The 18,793-nt window shown below is 39.9% G+C and overlaps 3 protein-coding genes across 3 annotated transcripts; 1 reads left to right on the plus strand and 2 right to left on the minus strand.

Annotated features, from left to right (window-relative positions):
* LOC114572587 (dual specificity protein phosphatase 2) lies at positions 1-4,627 on the minus strand. Its single transcript, XM_028604274.1, has 6 exons — positions 4,566-4,627; positions 3,627-3,709; positions 3,346-3,476; positions 3,064-3,232; positions 2,048-2,184; positions 1-717 (listed from the first exon to the last, which is right to left on the minus strand). Exons 2-6 carry the CDS (start codon positions 3,695-3,697, stop codon positions 65-67), a joined length of 1,161 nt encoding a protein of 386 aa, XP_028460075.1. The 5' UTR covers positions 3,698-3,709; positions 4,566-4,627; the 3' UTR covers positions 1-64.
* A 1,293-nt stretch (positions 4,628-5,920) lies between these two features.
* Positions 5,921-12,193, plus strand: si:ch211-248a14.8 (uncharacterized). Its single transcript, XM_028603788.1, has 5 exons — positions 5,921-6,015; positions 7,956-8,006; positions 8,308-8,509; positions 10,089-10,389; positions 10,901-12,193. The coding sequence occupies exons 1-5, from the start codon at positions 5,939-5,941 to the stop codon at positions 11,305-11,307; spliced, it is 1,038 nt and encodes a 345-aa protein (XP_028459589.1). The 5' UTR covers positions 5,921-5,938; the 3' UTR covers positions 11,308-12,193.
* A 592-nt stretch (positions 12,194-12,785) lies between these two features.
* Positions 12,786-18,779, minus strand: ecd (ecdysoneless homolog (Drosophila)). Its single transcript, XM_028603211.1, has 14 exons — positions 18,630-18,779; positions 18,266-18,491; positions 18,061-18,178; positions 17,815-17,902; positions 16,690-16,868; positions 16,042-16,234; positions 15,531-15,659; positions 15,266-15,391; positions 15,024-15,109; positions 14,810-14,913; positions 14,063-14,321; positions 13,639-13,706; positions 13,324-13,541; positions 12,786-13,178 (listed from the first exon to the last, which is right to left on the minus strand). The coding sequence occupies exons 2-14, from the start codon at positions 18,468-18,470 to the stop codon at positions 12,936-12,938; spliced, it is 2,016 nt and encodes a 671-aa protein (XP_028459012.1). The 5' UTR covers positions 18,471-18,491; positions 18,630-18,779; the 3' UTR covers positions 12,786-12,935.
* Between the last annotated feature and the right edge of the window lie 14 nt (positions 18,780-18,793).

Genomic DNA, 18,793 nt, shown 5'->3' on the forward strand with positions numbered 1-18,793 from the left:
CTCAATGTGTGAACTGTGAAAAAAACAAAAATCCAACGTATTCTCATTCCCATTCTTACTCCAGTCACCGGCGGATGTCGTTCAGGGAGGTGAGTCTGCTCCCAAAAAGCAGCTCCTCGTAGGTCAGCAGCTGACGCAGGAAGTTTATGTTGGGTGCCGTGCAGGCCCTCCTGTCTTTCAACCAGCGCAGGGCATGAAGCAGTGACCAGCGTCGATGCTCCATGAGGAAGGCCAGCGTTAGTGCTGAGCTGCGACTCCTGCCCATACTACAGTGGACAAGAACACGGCCAGCAGGATCAGCCATCAGGGCTGAGTTGATGAACCTGGATGCCAGTGGAAGTGCCTTCAGCAAGTCCTGCTGGGCATCGTCGCTCAGACACAGCTTCAAGTAGCACAGCGTGTTGGGGAAAGCATCAGGGCAGTTGGCAGTGGCATTGACCACATGCGTGATGTGTAGATTCTTGATAATGCGGAAGTTAGAGGCCTGGGAGGCAGAGCCCTGGTAGAGAGCTTCTTCCAGGATCTCTGAGGGGTAGATGGTGAGGGTGTGCCGCTCAGGTTCCAGCAGGACCATACGTGGTGTGCAGAGGAAAGGGTAGAGGGCATGGAAGGCTGAGAATCCCCCCAGCAGGATGACAGGGTCCATTCCCAAACCACTGAGCTGGAAGAAACAGCGCTGGAGGTCTGGGGAGTCTGTCGTGGCCTTTACACTGCCCACTGAAATAGGCACAGAAACACATAGAAACAATCACAGTGACAGAACAGACAGCGAGAATAAGTCAATACAGAGCCAGGTAGATGTCAACAAGACTAATACCCCTTTCACACCAATGGCTCAACCAGGTTTATACCCAGGTTGACTGTGCGTTTGAATGGGTTAACCCTCCTCGATCTACTCGGCTTCGCGACCCAGGTGGGTTGGATCAGGGTATGACCAGGGTCGAGTTCAGTGTGAATTGTGCACGACCTGGGTCGCTAACAGCTGGGGCGGGACGAATTATATGATTGATAGGAAATGACAGTGGGGCAGTCTTCACAGGTCACCACTTATGTTCGCTGCACACTAGTCTCGCTGTGCTTTACGCTGGGTTTTCACCATAGACAGTATAAAACTAGGATTTTCACAGGCAGCTTAAACAACAGCAGAGCAGAGCGGTTCAATTAATTTCCGACCAGTCCGCCAACAGTGAGTGCCCGGATGTTCACTTGTCTGCCTTTTGCAGAGTGGTAGCAGAGTTTTACTGTCTGTAAAAACCCAGCATTAGAACGTAAACATATGAAAATAAGTTTTGTATAATTTTCTCGGCACCGCCACTCTTACTCCCTTCTCTGGCACGAGACACCCGACTGCAGTTCAATGCGGTCAGAAATCAGTCTGCACAAAATCGTCTGAGAAGTGTTTGATGGTTGTGCTTTAGAATGTAATCTCTGTGAAACAAACACAAAATAAGCTTTATTTCTCCCCACTGTACAATGACAAATTCAAGGAGCTACAAAACATTAGTTATTGTGGCATACAGCTGGACTGGAGTATGTGACAAGTTAGCTGTTCACTGAATATGACGTGTAAAGCCCCGCCCATTTCTAGCACTTATGGTAATTGTTATGCATTGTCCCCGTTTGTGATCCAGGTGATCTCTGAATTGTCATGATGACTAGGGATATACCCATGTTGACTGGTTTGGTTTGAATTTCCAAAAGGAGGTTTAAACACTGATCCGACAACCCTGGCCCAACCCTGGTAGGTGGTGTAAAAGAGGTAAAAGAGTATACAGCCACGCTATTGGCTCTGTGATGCTGTACTTAGACACAGTGGTGCTTTGAGCAAAATGCTAAAGTCAGCATGCTAACATGCTCACAATGACAACGTGCTGATGTTTAGCAGATATAATGTTTACCATGTTCACCTTGTTAGTTTAGCATGTTAGCATGCTAACATTTGCTAATTAGCACAAAGTACAGTTGAGGCTGATGGAAATGTTATTAGTTTTACAGGTATTTGGTTATGAAACAAAATATTGGACAAGTCTGAATGTGATTTGCTGACCTGGGCTGCACCCTTCCTCTGCATACAGCAGTATTATAGAATACTTCTGCAGTTCTATACAGCTGATTAGACAGCCCAGCACAGGATGGATCACCGTCACAGAGGCCCTCGCTGTCACCACGTGGCTGTCCTCGTACCTAACACACACATTCATTTATAATATGCACGTATATAGATAATGTATCATAACTGCAACAGCCACTTTACAAAACGTTCTTTGGTAGTAGAATAGATTTCTTGAAGGATGAAGCAGGTGACAAATTCCATGAAAAAACTAAAACCATCGATGGGTTCGTCTCAATCATTTCTGACTTCCCTGTCTTTGGCAAGAGCCCATTTGTTCCTCCTGAAGATAGAAAGAATGTTTCACAATGATATACTTTAATTTATTTAAAGGAAAGACTAAATAATGAATAACTATAAATAGCTGGGCTCTGTAATTTTTAGCAAAAAAATAAAAAATAATTTGGAGGCCCCACTGCATTGACCTTGAGGACCCCCTAGGATCCCTGGTTGATGATCCTTGCTCTCCGGCAGCAAGATGGTGTATGTGGGATTGACTACAGCGAACTACTTTATTTTAATAAAGGAACATGCTTACCAGTGCAACAGTGTGGCTTTGGATACAGAGACAATGGTAAGATCAATTCATTGTTGGTTTTCATCTTTTCATTTAAAAAAAATATCACCAAACACATTCTTTAAATTGGCCAATTGTACCAAAAACTGAGGCCTAAATCATTTCTGAGGCCCCTTGGCCCCTATGGCTAAAAAGAAAACAAATGTTCCAGTATCTGTACATTTATCAGTTCTCTAAATTAGACAAGCAACACACACATACAAAGTAATGCAATCTTGTCCTGGCTCTTCCTTTGTGAAGTTTCTGTTGAGCTATATGTGTCAATTCAAAGCTGGTAACTTTTGTAGATTGTGCTGTTGATGGACTGCATTTCAATGTACAGTTGTTGCCTTTATTGTGTCTACTCATACATTCAGAGTATCCCTGCAGCACCCACCTCTCTGCGCTACGACAGTCCAGGATGAGAATATAGTAAGGATCATACAAGGCGGGCTGGCCTTCCTCTGCGCTTAGCAGGTTGTACACTTGCTGTGGGGTGATATAGCCTTTCTCTACACAAGTTGTTACTGGAACAGCAGGAACTAGCCCCTCCTCTGGCTCACACACTGCAGGCAGAAGAAATACAAAGAGTACAGTGTGTGTGTGTGTGTGTGTGTAGTTATGTGTGCATACATTTTTTGTGTGTAAAGACAGCGAGAAGTAAAAATACTCCCTTTACCTTTGTTCTGAATAGGTATGATGGAGGAATGGTCACTGTCAGTACAATTGACCTCTCTGTCACAGATGCTGCTCACTGTTTGAGATGTGTTGACAGGCTCTCTGGAGGCCACTCTACAACTGTTGTTCACTCTAACACGAACACAGAGACACATGCACAGAGAGAAGTGTAATCTCAAGACTAATACAGCAACATTATAAGAGACTGAACACAAAACCAATTTAGGATTCATGACTTTAGATTTTTAGTAAAAAAAAACAAAAAACGGCAGAACTCTTTACCTGGATAATACTACGCCCATCTCGTTTAAGTCATTTGGCAGATGCATCAGTTGTTCCCACCAGCCCTTCATTAGAAGAACATGCTACATCAAATAAAAAGAGATAATGTTAAAACATGTTCTCTCAAAAAGCCCAACCGGAAGCAAAGAGGTAAAACGATTTGAAAAACCCACTATGCACTATTTGTTGTAGCTGTGATTCGTACTCAGCCCCGCTTCAGCGTTGCCCTTAATTTAGCTGGTAGCCTTGGAAACACAGTAACGGTTAAGTGCTCTAGAGTCTAGAGGGCCACATGGTAGCTGGCTGTGACAGGTGATGGAGGGGAGACCTGGATAGCAGGCTGGCTTCTCCCAAATTAACTCCCAATAATTGCACATGGTAATTTGGTCGGGATAAGGTTTCATGTTTCTCTTAAAACCATAAAAAGATGATGGTAGTTTTCAGACAACAGATAGAAAAAGGAATAAGGAAGGATACATAAAAGTTCACATACTAGGGTACTTATTACTCTAAGACAAAACTGTAATGTTTATATGAATGGTTAATAAACCTTTGCCAGAGCAAGTATAATTTTGGGGTTGTCACATGAAAAAATTGCAATGACAAATTATATTCTTTGTTTGCTTGCATAGCTGGCTTTTTCTTTTTAGGTAAATGACCAGGGCGGTAGAAGTTAAATAGCTAAGTAAGACAAAGAAAGTGTATGTTAGCAGAGAATATACACCAAGTGAAGGCATTCTTCAATAAAATGTGGCGCCACACACTTGCAAAAGACACATTCGTCCATGACAATTTACCACTGTCTAAGAAACATAATAAACAATGTACAACTTCTTCCTATATTAGTATGCCCAATGCCCATAATCACATTTAACCAATGTAAAATATGGTAACCTAATCCTAGTTGCCTCATTGAAATATTGAAGTTTTTAATCTTACTGTATGTTCTGCTGTGCCCTCAGTTGTCACTCAGCCATGTCATCACCTCTCCTCCACCTTCACGTCACTTATTCTTTACTTTCCATTAGTCACAGCCTCTCCACCCATTATCTCCTGCCACTCCCCCCTGTTACACATTATTTTCTTTACAGCCCCCTTCATGATGCTTTGCGTGCCTCTTTCTGCGTATGATCATGACTTCCCATCGTCAACTGTTAAACACTGTCTGTTTATAGAACAGGTTTTTACCTCTTTTGGGATGTCGGCTCTTTTCCAGCCTGTGCATCAACAGGCTTTCATATGTACGGTCATATGTCAACCAAACAAACTTTGTTAAAGTCAATGCAGCTGATTTGGTGCATTATACTGCTCCTGCTAATGCCTTTTTTGTTTTTTTACATGACAGACTAAACAATGCAGACGTCATGTTGTCGTTTTAAACATGGCCATTGTATGGTGCTCTGCTTTATTTTAGTGCCCCACTGCAGCCCACATATGATCAAAATATCAAACCAACTTATTTTGGAAAAATTATTTCATTAATTCATACCAAATTTTCGTTTCTTGATACATGTTATTCTCCTGTGTCCAAAGCTTTGTGCTAGGTTATGTGTCTACAAACATCAAAACAGAGTATGACTGCCCCCTGCTGTGCTCCTGAGTGAGCTTATTGCTAACAACCTGGTCTACACTTTGTGAAAGGTTGGTGAAGAGTATATACTGTACACACATATTAGTGTACACATATGACTTATATCAGTCTGCACACAAGTATGTACACATGTTTCTTAGGGGTGGGGGAAAAAATCGATACAGCATAGTATCGCGATATTTCTCGTGGCAATACTGTATCGATACACAGGCGCCAAGTATCGATCTTTTATTATTTAAATTGCACATCAGAATTTAACTTTTTGGTAGTATAATAATAAAATCAATTGCTTATTCAGTCCACCAGATGGCGCTGTTTGTTTTCTGGTGAGGTCAGCGGGGTGACTGTCAGCGTGCAGGCGGATGTAGATAAAATAAACATGGCAGCGTCAGAGAAAGAAATCAGAAATGCACCATCTGCGTTTAAAACAAGTGTTTGGACTTTTTTCGGATTTTTTAACAAGGAGGGGACAACTGAGATGGACATGAGACATGGGATTTGCAAGGAGTGTCGTATGCAAATAAAATACTCAGGGAATACCACAAACATGAGGGCTCATCTCACACGCCACCATCCAGAGTTAGCGTTAGCCGAGGACGGTAAAGCTAATGCTAAACCAGCTCCGCCGAAAAACCAACCAACACTGGACACACTTAGCTTGACAAAGCTACCTCCCAATTCAGAGCGAGCTAAGAAAATAACTCAAGCCATCGCCTACTTCATGTGCAAAGACCTGCGTCCATACAACGTTGTGGAAAATGAAGGATTTTGTCACTTGCTAAAAACACCGGAACCAAGGTACGTGACTCCGTCGCGCCGTTTTTGTACTCATTTTAATTGTAAAAAATACCTGTAGTAGCACAGCAGTGCATACCTGTTGGTATTACAGTCTAGTCCACCTTAATTAAAAATGCAAACAGTTCAGTTTGCCAGGTGTATACAACATTTATAACATATTCATTAAAGTGCTGGTTAGTTAGTCAGCTTGACAGTCACATTTTACAGCAATAAAATTCATGTGAGATGAACAAACAGATGTTGACAAAGTTTTCCTTTGGGGACATAATAATGAAGTTGGAAAAAAGGTAATAAATTGCAATATATTGCAGAATATCGCAATATGTTTAAAATCGCAATAATATCGTATTGTGACCTAAGTATCGTGATAATATCGTATCGTGGTACCTCTGGTGATTCCCACCCCTAATATTTCTACATATCAGTGTACACACATCAGCAGTATGCTAACATGTAATTTGTACACACATGACCAGTCACTATCCTACATTTATTTGTTAGTGTGTTTTTTTAATGCTCATCCAGCCCTAAATGGCAAGGCTTGTTGCTATAGTAATCTGGATCAATCAGAGGCCCCCACGCTGCTTCAGAGTGCACAGACCTCCACCCTTTTAGCATCATGAGTGTTTACTTAAGCAGACCATGCCAAATGCAGCCATGTGGCATGGTCTGTGCAGCTACACAGATCCAGACAGAGGCAGAGTAGGGGACATAAAACTGGGGGGTGCGTGAGTGACAGGAATGTCACAAACAGGTGTTGAAGCTGAAAAGAAATAATTAACTTAAACATCCATTGTCAATTATTGATGGTTAAGATGATGCCATATAGGTCAAATTCCTCTCACGAGGCTGCTATATCTCACTATCACACATTGTGATGAAATGTGTCAGCAAACAGAGACGCTAATGGATTCCACAGATGTTGTCGGTTGTGTTGCTGTTTCTTGGGAGAAACAGACTTTTAATACCTGTCCACCTAGGTTGCTTTTTTAGCATAATTATGGGAAGATAAACGGACCAGGACCAAAGTCCATCTGAAAAAAAAACAAATGAGGTGAATGCCCGCAGCAGATAGCAGAGAGGCTCATTCTGCAGAATGGTGGGAGAGACAAGTTTGTCAAGACGGTGAATTAATGTAGTGTAGTGTTAGACACTCAGAGGAGTTATTGGACTTTGAGGATGAAAAACGGCTTTGTGAGGACTTTCAGATGGTAAGTAAAGTTTCCCTCACGCTTTTTTCATGTTTCCCTGGCTTCTATCCGAGAAAAATTCGGGCTTTATTTAAAAGTGTGTTTTCAGTAAATAGCGTTTCTTTTTAAAGTAGCGGTTAAGCTAATATAGCCTATAGGCCTATGTGTTATACAACTTTTACGATGTTATTATTACGAGACTTTGTGTAAGCATACATAGCTAGCATACATTAATTGGTTTATAGGTAACTTAAATATATTTTTTTCCATTTGCTTGTGATTTAAGTATAATTTCAAAAAATTCAACTTGATTTTTATTTAAATATATATATATATATATATATATATATATATATATATATATATATATATATATATATATATATATATATAGTAATTTTAATTTTAAATTCCTGTCTCATAATTAACTAGGTTTGGTTCAGCAGGGGAAATTTGGCTTGCAGCTTGGCAACAAGACATCATCAATAAAAGAGAAATAAAATAAGAAATAGGCCTCTTAAATAGAAAAACACTATTTACAACAGTAAATGGGTGAGTAGCAGTGAGTAACAACTAATTAAAACACGTACAACCAAATAACAGCAACTGACTGAACGTGTCTGTTTAGCTGGTAACAGTGGTGCTGAATATAAGACAACATGGTTCCAGAGTTCACCTGTAAACTGCATAGCACAACAAGTGACATTATGACATGTAATGGCTAAACGACGTACTATTCCTGTCTTCCAGACAACAGATCCCAGCAGCAAACTTTGCACAGAATGACAGCATGTCGTTTAGGTAAAATCCAACTGGCTTTTATATTATTTGTTATTCTGCAGGCAAGTGAGAAAGCTAGCTGTATTTATACAGCCAAACTTTATTTGCATACATGCAGTTTATATTGGTGTTAGATTTATTGCAGGATGCAACCAAACCTCACTCAGTAATTCCTGAGTGCTATTTAAAAGGTGTTCTGTCGGACAAACAAAGCAGCCTTATGTTAATTCTTTTTTTATATATAGTTAAATGCATTTTTCACCAAACTACATTTACAGCTTTGTCATTGTTATTGTATGATTTAATACGTTCCTGTGTGCAGTTCTGGGAGATGGCGGAGGGAATGGTGTGCTTCAGCGACAAAGAGTCTTTTGTCTAATCATGCACTGAAGCCCCTGGTTCCCACCCTGTGCCTGGTGGTCGTGGTGATACACGGCCTTGCGGACAAACTCCGAAACTTTGTGGTTAGCATCTTCATCCCCCAGTACCACTACCCCTATGCAGTGGCTCTCTGCTTTGCCCAGGTTGGTGCCTGCTGTCTGGCTAATTTCTAAGGATGATTCATACTGATTTATACATCTGAATTAATCAATCAAATATGGAGTCATTCTTTGTTTGTCACCAGCCCCTGTGTATTTTTTAAAATTAATTATTAAAAACACTGCACACACTGGCTATGGCTCAGCTGCTGTTTAGTTTACACAGATAGCAGGATATTTGCCTATACTGCAATTACATGTGTGTTTATAGTATCTCTGCCAACATATAAGCAACGGTCATTCAACAACTAGTACAGTGTGTTGACACAAAAGCACCATTTTCTTTTACACTCACACATACTTATTGGATTGTTTTTAATCATTGTGTCATCAGTTAACTTACCTGTACAAAGTGTGCTAGTTTAAAATACAGGGCATGTTAGTGGTGGGGTGTGACAGAAAGGGTTCAGTGTTGATTGAGAGATGTGCATGATAGATAAACAACTTTATGGGTGATCAAAGGACTGACAAATAAATGTGACCCTGTCTAAGCGTTGAACCTAGTTAAGTTAACTTAGTGAATGAGTAATGTAAGTGAATAGATAACCTTGAGTGTTGCAGTGAAAATGCTTTATGACATAGGCCTACTTTTTACTTCACACTGTGGTACAAAAACATCAGGTGGTTCTGAAGCGATGACACTGGGAGGGGCCATAGACTGTATAAAATAGTTAAGACTGAATGACGTTCTCATAGGTTAACACTGCCTTTAGTTGTTAAGTTGTATCTATCCATGTGGCATACTAACGTCAGTGAATCACAAGAGTTGGTTTGGTGTACAATATTCTACTTCATATCCGCACATCCCGGATTTTTATCCTGCATCTATGTGATTATTTTTTGGTCATGAAAAATTCATTATAATAGAAAATAATATACTAAAACAGTACAAACATAAACAAAGTATAAAACACAAAAGTACAGACTACAATGACATAGATTAGGGCTGCAACTAACAATTATTTTCATCATCAATTAATCAGATTATTATTTTTTAATTAATTAATTATTTAGTCCGTATAATGTAAGGTACCTTAATAGTTTTGTCCAACAAAACCTAAAAGTATTTACATTACAGTTAAAGAGAAGCTGGAGCCTGCATATGGTATTTATTCGTGATAAAATTGTCCGTCATTATTTTATATAAATTAAACTATCAATTTATAACTGAGCCGATCAATCATCTCCGCAAAATAGATGAGTAGGCACATTATTGGTTTGCATAAAAGTCAGGAATTTAAAATCAGTGTCAAAAATGAAATAAAGCAACAGTTTTGGTATAATAGGCGTTAGGTACACACTGTACACATTTTATACGAGTTGTGGTGATTCTGAGGGCTCTAGAGAAATCTCCGTTTCATTAAGAGATACAGATGTTACTATGCAGTCTGTCCTGAATGTCCATTACCTACATGAGTTGTTGCAACTGGTGTAGTTTGTCAAACTTCTGTTAAACATCTAATCAGCTATAAGTGTGACTAAAATACTTTCACCTTCTATTTGAGTCTTAAGTGCCTTGTTGTTTTTATACTGTAACTCTTTATATTGACATGATCTTTTTTAGGTTCTGGTTTCTCTCTTAGTCTTAAATCTCCTCCATGTCCTGGATCTGGTGCATCTAAAGCATTACTCGAGGTCCCTGGGTGAGAAGGTCTTGGTGCCTTCTATCTGTAGCAGCATCCATGCTGTTCTGGCCATGTGGGCCAAGGCTAGCAGCTCGTACGCTGGCCTCTTCCCCCTCCTCCTGCCTCTGCTGCCCATGGTAACTGTGGGCTTCAGTTTCTCTCAGAAGCTGACATCCACCCCTTCTATCCACATCTCTGTTCTGATTTCCATCCTGGGTGGGACATCTTTTGCTATCACAGGTAAAAGGTTAGATGTTATTTGAAGGTGAAACCGAGGGTTCTTCATAGGTATTGACTGATAACTGTTTTTTCAAGGCCGATACCGATTATTAGTAGTTAATGAAACCGACAACCGATATATTGAACAGATACGCATTTACAGTGAAAATGAAAATCTTTAAGTCAAAATTAAGATTTTGGAATGTCACAAACTCCGACAAAAAACTTTGCTTTAAGGTAGTTATTTCATAAATTAGAAACTTTCAACATAATACACAGTAAAAGATAGTCAGATAGTGTTGTGGGCACATTAAGTCAGACTCAGTGACGAGTAAACCCGAAGCAGAGAGACAGACAGAGCTGTAGTGCAGCCAAAGTAGCGTACTTTTTAATGAATTAACTTTAGCGGTTATCAGGCAAATAAAATGCAGATACAGATAATCTGCAAACTGAGGCCGAGAAATCGGTCCATCCCTAATTCTTCACCTCAGGACAAATTGACCTCTACTCAACTCCCTCCCTTTCTCTGCAGCCTCCCAGGGTCTGTCAGGTGTTGAGCGTCTGGAGTACTTGTATGCACCTCTGGCTTTAATCCTCCACAGTCTGTCTCTGACTTGGCTGACTAAAGTGTCTGAAGCTGAGCGCCGCCACCACCAAGATGCCCAAGCCTCTATATTTGACATCTACTACACTCAGCTGGTCAATCAGAGCTGGGTGCTGGGCCTACTGTGGCTGCTGCACCCGGACAGTCCCTGGCGGGTGTTGAGTCACGGCAACTGGCAAAGCCTGCTCTTCCAAGGATACCTGCTCGCTATTCTCCTGCTGGGGATGGTGCTGAATTTTCTGGTCGGTATGTCGGCTCTGTGTGTCTCACCGCTTGCTGCTGCACTGCTACACTCAGCAAGGCGGTTGGTGCAGCCGTTCCTCCAGCTTATGTAATTTCACTCACAAAGGACTTAAAACAATTTTTATATTGACTGTTTTGTACTGTATTAACATAAACACATTGTAATTTGATCCACATCAGTGACCACAGTCACTTATTCTATGGATAATAACAAGTTACATCAGCTTCTTTCCTCCGTTCACAATAACCTACTGAGCCACTAAGATAAAATACGGAATGTCAGCAGAGAAGCAACATGCGTTAAATTGTAACAATGATAGCACATTGCAAACACATTCTGTAACAAGCTAATGATTTACAGCTGGGTCCCATAGTATAAATTAAGCCACTGTTCTTTCCTTTTAGTAACCAGTAGTCAGTTGACAGGTCTAAATGACATAAATGAAGGCTTGAATTTTATTTTATTTTATTACATATTTACTTTAAATACTAACATTTCTTAATATGCCCTTAATCCATGTATCTTTCTTCAATATTGTCACTTCTGTTGTTGCTTACACTGTATACGTGACATGATTTATTTAACAGTATTTAAGATGAACCGATTTAAGTTCCCATGTTCGGCCTTGAATGATTCTGACAGCTTTTTCAGATGAGAAGGGGTGATATTGAGGACCGGGTTATTTGTACAGGACACAGACCGTTAAACACACTTTCTTAGGTTTACAGTGACAGTGTTCAAAATGTTTAAACTCAGATCTTTGACTGAAGGAACTTTTAACCAGAGGTTTGTAGAAGTTGCCCTTGAATGAATCTGACTTAAGGCTAGTCAGATGAGAAGGGATTGTGATAAGGAACGAGTTCAATGGTGCCATCAACAAATTCTTTGCCATTGTCAGAAGCTCATATTTTAATTTAAGAATATGCTTTTATTACGGTTATTTAATTTGTTTCCTCAAAGTATGTATGTATTGCCTTCAAAAAACCGAGTAAATATTTAATTAGATACTTAAATTAACTTAAATAAATAATGTGATAATAAAGTTGAACTACATGATGGTGCACCGAAGATAATGGGTACAAAATCTGAAATGACACTGAAAAAAAGACTTTATTTGCAAAAATATGTATTCTGTTTCTTACAACAACAAGTAAGAAAGTGTAAGTGCTGTCAAAAAATTACTTGCAGTACACAAAGCAGCATGTATGAAAAATCATCTGTAAACCTGATCATAACTGAGTGAGGCGCCTTTTTCTGTTATGTATTCTGTAGCAGGAGTCCACACACACACACACACACACACACACACACACACACACACACACACACACACACACACACACACACACACACACACACACACACACACACACACACACACACACACACACACACACACACACACACACACACACACACACACACACACACACACACACACACTCTTAAATGGACCAAACAGGACAATATCCACTGGAAAACCATTGTCAAACCCTGTACATAATTTAATTATGTTAATTTGGTGTGTTAGGTGTATTTTGAATTAATGTTATCTTAATGTAGCTTGTTCACACGTATCAGCTTTTCCATTTTTGTACTTGTGTATATTTAAAATCACCTGTAAACTATAACAAAACTGTGTTGGTTTACTATAAAAGCTCTACAGGACATCTTTGACATCTATGAGTGCTTTGCCTACAGAAGTCTCCTTCTTGTCCTTTATGAGGGGTCAGAGTTGGGCGGTAGGTGTATACCCAGGCTCTGCAGCAGGTTAGAAGCCGGTCCGGCCAGCCCGGCCTGGCAGCTGAGGGACTCCAGCAGGTTTGTGACCAGATTGAGGTCGACGTCGAGAGGCTGAATCTCCTCAGTGTCCTCGGTGTCTTCTGCCCCTCCATGTCCCGGGAGACCGTCCGTAGCAGAGGGATGAGGGGAGCCATTGTTCAAGCCTGCCTTGTTGTTATTCTGCAGAAAGGACAAATATAGTAAAACAAATGGTTGCTTAACTAGATTCAGGATGATATATATGCATCATTTCACCTATGTTTTGAAAATGGACAATATTTTGAGGCTGAACATGAACATGGGGAAATTTAATTATTTAATTTACCGTCAGATTGAAGCTTTGTCCTATATTAGTGCTCATCAGCTCCTGATCCATTTGGTCCATGTATCTTCTGAGATTGTCCAAAGTTTCTGTCCCACTCATCTCTGCGTAACCAGAGGACCCCTCTTCTTTCTCTTCCCCCTCCTCTTCCTCCTCCTCATCATCATCATCATCATCATCATCATCTAGATCATCTGAATCTAGCTCTTCTTCTTTGCTTCCTATACAAATGAAAAGACAGACAGATTCAGACGTGGTAAGTGGAAAGTTTCTGCTTGTTATTTTTACTGTTCCACATTTTTCATAACTTTTATATACCTAGCAGTCTGTCCAATGCGGTGGCCATGGAGTCAGGCTCAAAACTAAAAGGCTGAGTTGAACTGCTCCTGGAATAAAAAGAAAGAAAAAAGATGTAAAATCTGAACCAAAAGACTATTGGTGAGACAATGTAACACTGAAATACATAAGCTAGACAGGCAAAAGTGTGAATGCACTAGTATTTGTAGCACAGATAGACCATGATAAGAAATTATTCATAATGTATACATTGGGTAGATTTACTGTGCTCCAAAATGTGGTGGGTGTGTTTTTGTGTTCATTATCTTTTAGTGGCATATGGAAAATAAATACATAAATGATACTAAATCATTTTATTCATTGACCCAAATGAATGTTTGATGATCTTTGCTACAAATGGTCACAATCAATCAGGTGTACTGGACAGATAGTTAGTCAGTCTCACCAGGGCAGTTCAGCACCCTCATGCGACGACATGGCGTTGAGGAAGTTCTTCATCCCCTGACTGACTGCTACTAAGCTGTAACCGACCTCCTCTTCCTCCTTGTTGTCCTCGGTCTCCTTTCTCCTCTCCTCTGCACCCCCAACATGCTGTGTCTGTTTAGTAGAACTGGAGCTTTGGCTGCCAACATCAGCTCTCCTCCCACTCCTCTCCTGCAACATACGCTCCAAACCCTGAGTTGTGATATCCAGCCAGCTGTCACCTGGAGATAGACACAAAGAAAAACTAACTATGGGAAATGCTTGAAAGGGAGAAAAGGTAGAGAATGGAGGATGCATACCAAAGGACAGAAACTGAAAGGAATTGGCAGGAAGAAGAAAATCCCAGGTATATATATATATATATATATATATATATATATATATATATATATATATATATATATATATATATATATATATATATATATATATATATATACACACACACACATACAGTAAAATTTCCACAGGCAGACTTTACCCAACATATACAGTATGTACAGGTCGACTATTCTCCACATTTCTATGTTCAGACATGTTGATACTTCATTTCTGCTGACAGGACTAGTCACCATTCTCCCCAAATATAACTGAGCCAAATTCAAGTTGATGTGCTCTGAAAGGATGAATCTACAACTTAAAAAAAAAAAAGAAAAGAAAAAGTCTTTCAGACAAGATAGATTCATATTCAAAAAATATTTTTACTTACTGTCCTCTTTAGGGAGCTGTGACTCTTGTTTCTTCAGCTCCTCCAAGTTAAAAGGACTGCAGCTGTGCAGCAGCTGGAGAACCTCCTCACCAGGGGACAAAGCACTGAGAAAACATACACAATAGGTACATTCAGACAGATACACTTGGATGTCATAGGCATGTTCAAACCGTGTTAGTCATATACACACAGACACCTTGATTCCCATCCTCACCTTGATTTTGAGGCGACATACTGTTTGAAAAAGTTTTCAGCAGATCTTGTCAGTTCTCTGTAATTAGCCGAACCTTCCAGTTCTCCCTGCATGGACAACAATAAAATTAACTTTACACAGTTGAGACATGCTGAGTATATCACATATTTAACAATGTGTGCCTACATGCCTAACCTAGCATTCCAGGTGTGGTTAAGTAGCTACTTTTCCTCTTGACCTTAACATTCAAAAGTTTGACTTACCCGGAAGTAGCCATTCCTTTTCAGACTGTCAATAAAGCCTTTCCACTGAGGGTTACAACTGACGGGGGCATCAGGCTCTGATGATGGCATCCTGCACTTAGAGCACAGGATCTCAAAGCCATGGGCCTAGGAGAACCAAACAGACAGACTCAGATACATAGTCAAATACAACACTAAGAAGGACATCTTGCATCCTACATGATGCATAAATGTATTAATTCAAAAACTGAATCAGAATGAAGAGGAAACGCAGACGATGGCTCACCAGTTTCATGCCGAGCTCTTGGGATTTGTACTGGGGATGAGAGCAAGGAGGCAGGGTGAAGCCGCTCCTCCGGTCCGGGGTAAACTGTTGCTGATGCAGCTGGGCATACAGGCAATGGGTGAATGTCACCTGGAAATACATACACATACAGTATAGTACAAGGTTATAGTTTGCATTAAAGGTTTTGAAAACATTACACAAAAGCTGAAACATATTAATAAAAAACTAAAACACAACCAGGGATACAACACTGAAGCAGTATTGTTCCGGGGAGAGGCTTACCCCCTTGAGCACTCCCAACAAAGATGGTACAGAAGTGAGATGTCTCACTCTGTAGCTAAAACAGAGAGCTCAACACACAGGGTGAAAAAAGGAGCTGCAGCAATGTGCAGTACAACAAAAATATGTTTTTTTCTGAAAATTAAACCACATAAACCTATTCTGGTACAACCTTTAAATACAATTATAAACCTGAAAATGACCATAAAATTAGCACTTTAAGTGTGTTTACCGAGGTGAGGACTCTTGTATCAGGAGGAAAGGTCTTGAAGCTTCGACACGCCTGTAGATCTACTGGATCCCGCAGGTAGAACGCTGACACTGCAGGGGCAACCAGGTCTGGTCGTTGGGCTAACACCATGGCGATACCTGATGGTATGAAGCAGTGGGCACGATGGAGGCCCGCTTTAATCTTCTCTGGGTACCTATGTGGAAAGTAGAAATTGATATGCTTTTTCATTTTTTATACATTTACAGTACCTGCTGATACCGGTCGCACATTCTTTTTATCTTACATTAAATATGTATGAGGCTGTTAACAAGCTATTCTTATGCTACTGCAAATGTTTTATCAAGTTTGCAGTGAAGAAGTATCCAACAATTATTCTGCACTTGGAAATCTTGCATTCTGACATTTTGCTTTTAACTCTTTAGTGTAACAATACAAAGCCAATATGACCAGAGGCAGCTAATGTTGCTATTGTTTTTATCGTGTAACTTTCATAGTTTAATATTCAATATGGCTAGTCTCAGACACAGATACTGAGGATTGGGTCAGATCATCCGCAGTGGAGAGCTTACATACTTTTCAATGAAGTTGAATTTGCAACATATTTGTGTATTAAAAATAGACTTTTAACACGTGAAGGCGTTCTCTCACCCCTCTAATCGCTTCCTTAGGGCTGAACAAATCTTGGGGCTTGCCTGGCAGGCCTCTGGGTGGGTGGAGAGCACTGCTAGAGCTTGTGCCACACTTGGTACCACATCTTTTGAAATCCCCACTGGACTGGATTTGGACGGACAGGGCAGAATATGCAACGCTCCCCTATAAAGAAAGACCTGTAAAAGAGAATGAGTGGAACAATAAAGGCTTACACTTATTGTAAATACATGAAATGACAAGAGAAAAACAAACAAAATATTGATAAAAAAGGGCCATACGAGTGGTTCTGCGTGTTTTGTAGAACAATGTCAACAGTTCTCAATACCTGAGTTCAAAACAATTCCAAGTCCAACAATGCACAAGACCAAGACAAATGCAAGACTTCAAACAAGTTGTTACAAGTGGACTCGAGACCGTACTCAAGTACTACATCCTAGGGCTGGGCGATATATCGATATTATATCGATATCGTGAGATGAGACTAGATATCGTCTTAGATTTTGGATATCATAATATCGTGATATGACATAAGAGTCTTTTCCTGGTTTTAAAGGCTGCATTACAGTAAAGTGATGTAATTTTCTGAACTTTCTGTTGTAACTGTTCTATTATTTGCCTTTACCCACTTAGTCATTATATCCACATTACTAATGATTATTTATCAAAAATCTAAGTGTGAAGATATTTTGTATGTATATATATATATATATATATATATATATATATATATATATATATATATATATAACCTGTTTATTATTTATTCATTTGATTTTGCAACTGTTCACTGAAATAGCCGGTTTCTATTCTTTGACGTTGACTGAACTGCTCTCACTTTGCGGGAAAAAATATCGGGATATATATCGGGATATATATCATATATCGATATTCAGCCAAAATATATATCGGGATATGACTTTTGGTCCATATCGCCCAGCCCTATTACATCCCTGTGGTATGCTTTGGGAAATGGTTTGTATTTAGACTTAGCTTGCAATGGGTTTGCAAGCAAAGACTTGCAAACCCATTGGTATGGTCTTTTAAACGGACATACCAACGAAAACTGTGATAAAGACAACAAAAGACCATGAATTATTTAAAAATTACATCTGGTCGACTCACTCGGTTTTCACTGTTGTCTGGATTCAGCCACTTGGGAAGATAATCTGCTGCCTCAATCAGAAGAAACTCTCCATCATTGTCCTCAACTCTTCACCCACACAACCATGAAATGGGAGTTAGAAGCACAGAAACAAATGAGTGACAAACAACCGAACTAATCCACGTTTAAGCACTCGAAAACGGCAATCAAATCATTAGCTTTTTATTTATTTTAAAACCATAAACTCAGAGCACATTTGGTATCACCTGGCTACGAGCTCTGGGAAGGCTTCTGTGATTTGCTGCAGGAGGTAAACGATAAACCACTCGTCCTCCACATTGTCCCCAAACTGAGTGCTACCTCCAATGTGAGCAGGGACTCCACCTGTCAATAAAAATAACATATATCAGTCTTTAGTGGGGGTACCAACATTTAAATGAATTCCTCTCCGAGGTGTTGACAACATTATACCTTTCTCAGGATGATACTTGAGGTTGAATGACTGATGCTGCCAGATTTTTTGTATCAAGAGAGGGGCAACCTTTGCCAAAATCTCCTCTATTCGATGTGTGAGAAGTTCCTCAGTCTGCTGTGAAATTGAACTGTCTGGCTGGATCAAGAAGAGTTTGTACACAACCATGTCTTCCTGAATCACACTCCTCTGTAGGGCATCCATAGTGGTATTTTTTTAAAGACACTAAAGTCAAATAGAAAGTAAGAGTTAAGTATTATCGTTTAGTAAAGGCTAGGTACGTTAACGTTTACAGCTAACGTTAACCACAAACGTTTTATTACAGGACCATCTCTTAAAAGTGTCAGTAAACCTTAACGTTACCTTGTCTTGTTAGCACCATAGATTAGCACGCCATCTGTCCCATCTGTCACTGTTTAGGTCCTACTGTGAAATCTACTCGACTAACCTTATCATGTAATAAATAATAGTTCCTACCTTTTATATAAACAAATTCTCGCTGTTATACATATAAAAAAACAACAACC

The sequence above is a fragment of the Perca flavescens genome, chromosome 17 (assembly GCF_004354835.1).
Source record: "Perca flavescens isolate YP-PL-M2 chromosome 17, PFLA_1.0, whole genome shotgun sequence".
Taxonomy (NCBI): Eukaryota; Metazoa; Chordata; class Actinopteri; order Perciformes; family Percidae; genus Perca; species Perca flavescens.

Bases quoted from the DNA above. Each gene is read 5' to 3' on its own strand.
- LOC114572587 (XM_028604274.1), bottom strand. From the start codon at position 3,697: ATGAAGGGCTGGTGGGAACAACTGATGCATCTGCCAAATGACTTAAAC. The intron at 3,477-3,626 runs GTAAAGAGTTCT...TGTTCGTGTTAG, and splicing joins ATGGGCGTAGTATTATCCAG to AGTGAACAACAGTTGTAGAG. The intron at 3,233-3,345 runs GTAAAGGGAGTA...TTCTGCCTGCAG, and splicing joins CATACCTATTCAGAACAAAG to TGTGTGAGCCAGAGGAGGGG.
- si:ch211-248a14.8 (XM_028603788.1), top strand. From the start codon at position 5,939: ATGTGCAAAGACCTGCGTCCATACAACGTTGTGGAAAATGAAGGATTT. The intron at 8,007-8,307 runs GTAAAATCCAAC...TCCTGTGTGCAG, and splicing joins AATGACAGCATGTCGTTTAG to TTCTGGGAGATGGCGGAGGG. The intron at 8,510-10,088 runs GTTGGTGCCTGC...GATCTTTTTTAG, and splicing joins TGGCTCTCTGCTTTGCCCAG to GTTCTGGTTTCTCTCTTAGT.
- ecd (XM_028603211.1), bottom strand. From the start codon at position 18,470: ATGGATGCCCTACAGAGGAGTGTGATTCAGGAAGACATGGTTGTGTAC. The intron at 18,179-18,265 runs GTATAATGTTGT...TTTTATTGACAG, and splicing joins CAAGTATCATCCTGAGAAAG to GTGGAGTCCCTGCTCACATT. The intron at 14,914-15,023 runs GTGAGGATGGGA...ATGTTTTCTCAG, and splicing joins TATGTCGCCTCAAAATCAAG to TGCTTTGTCCCCTGGTGAGG.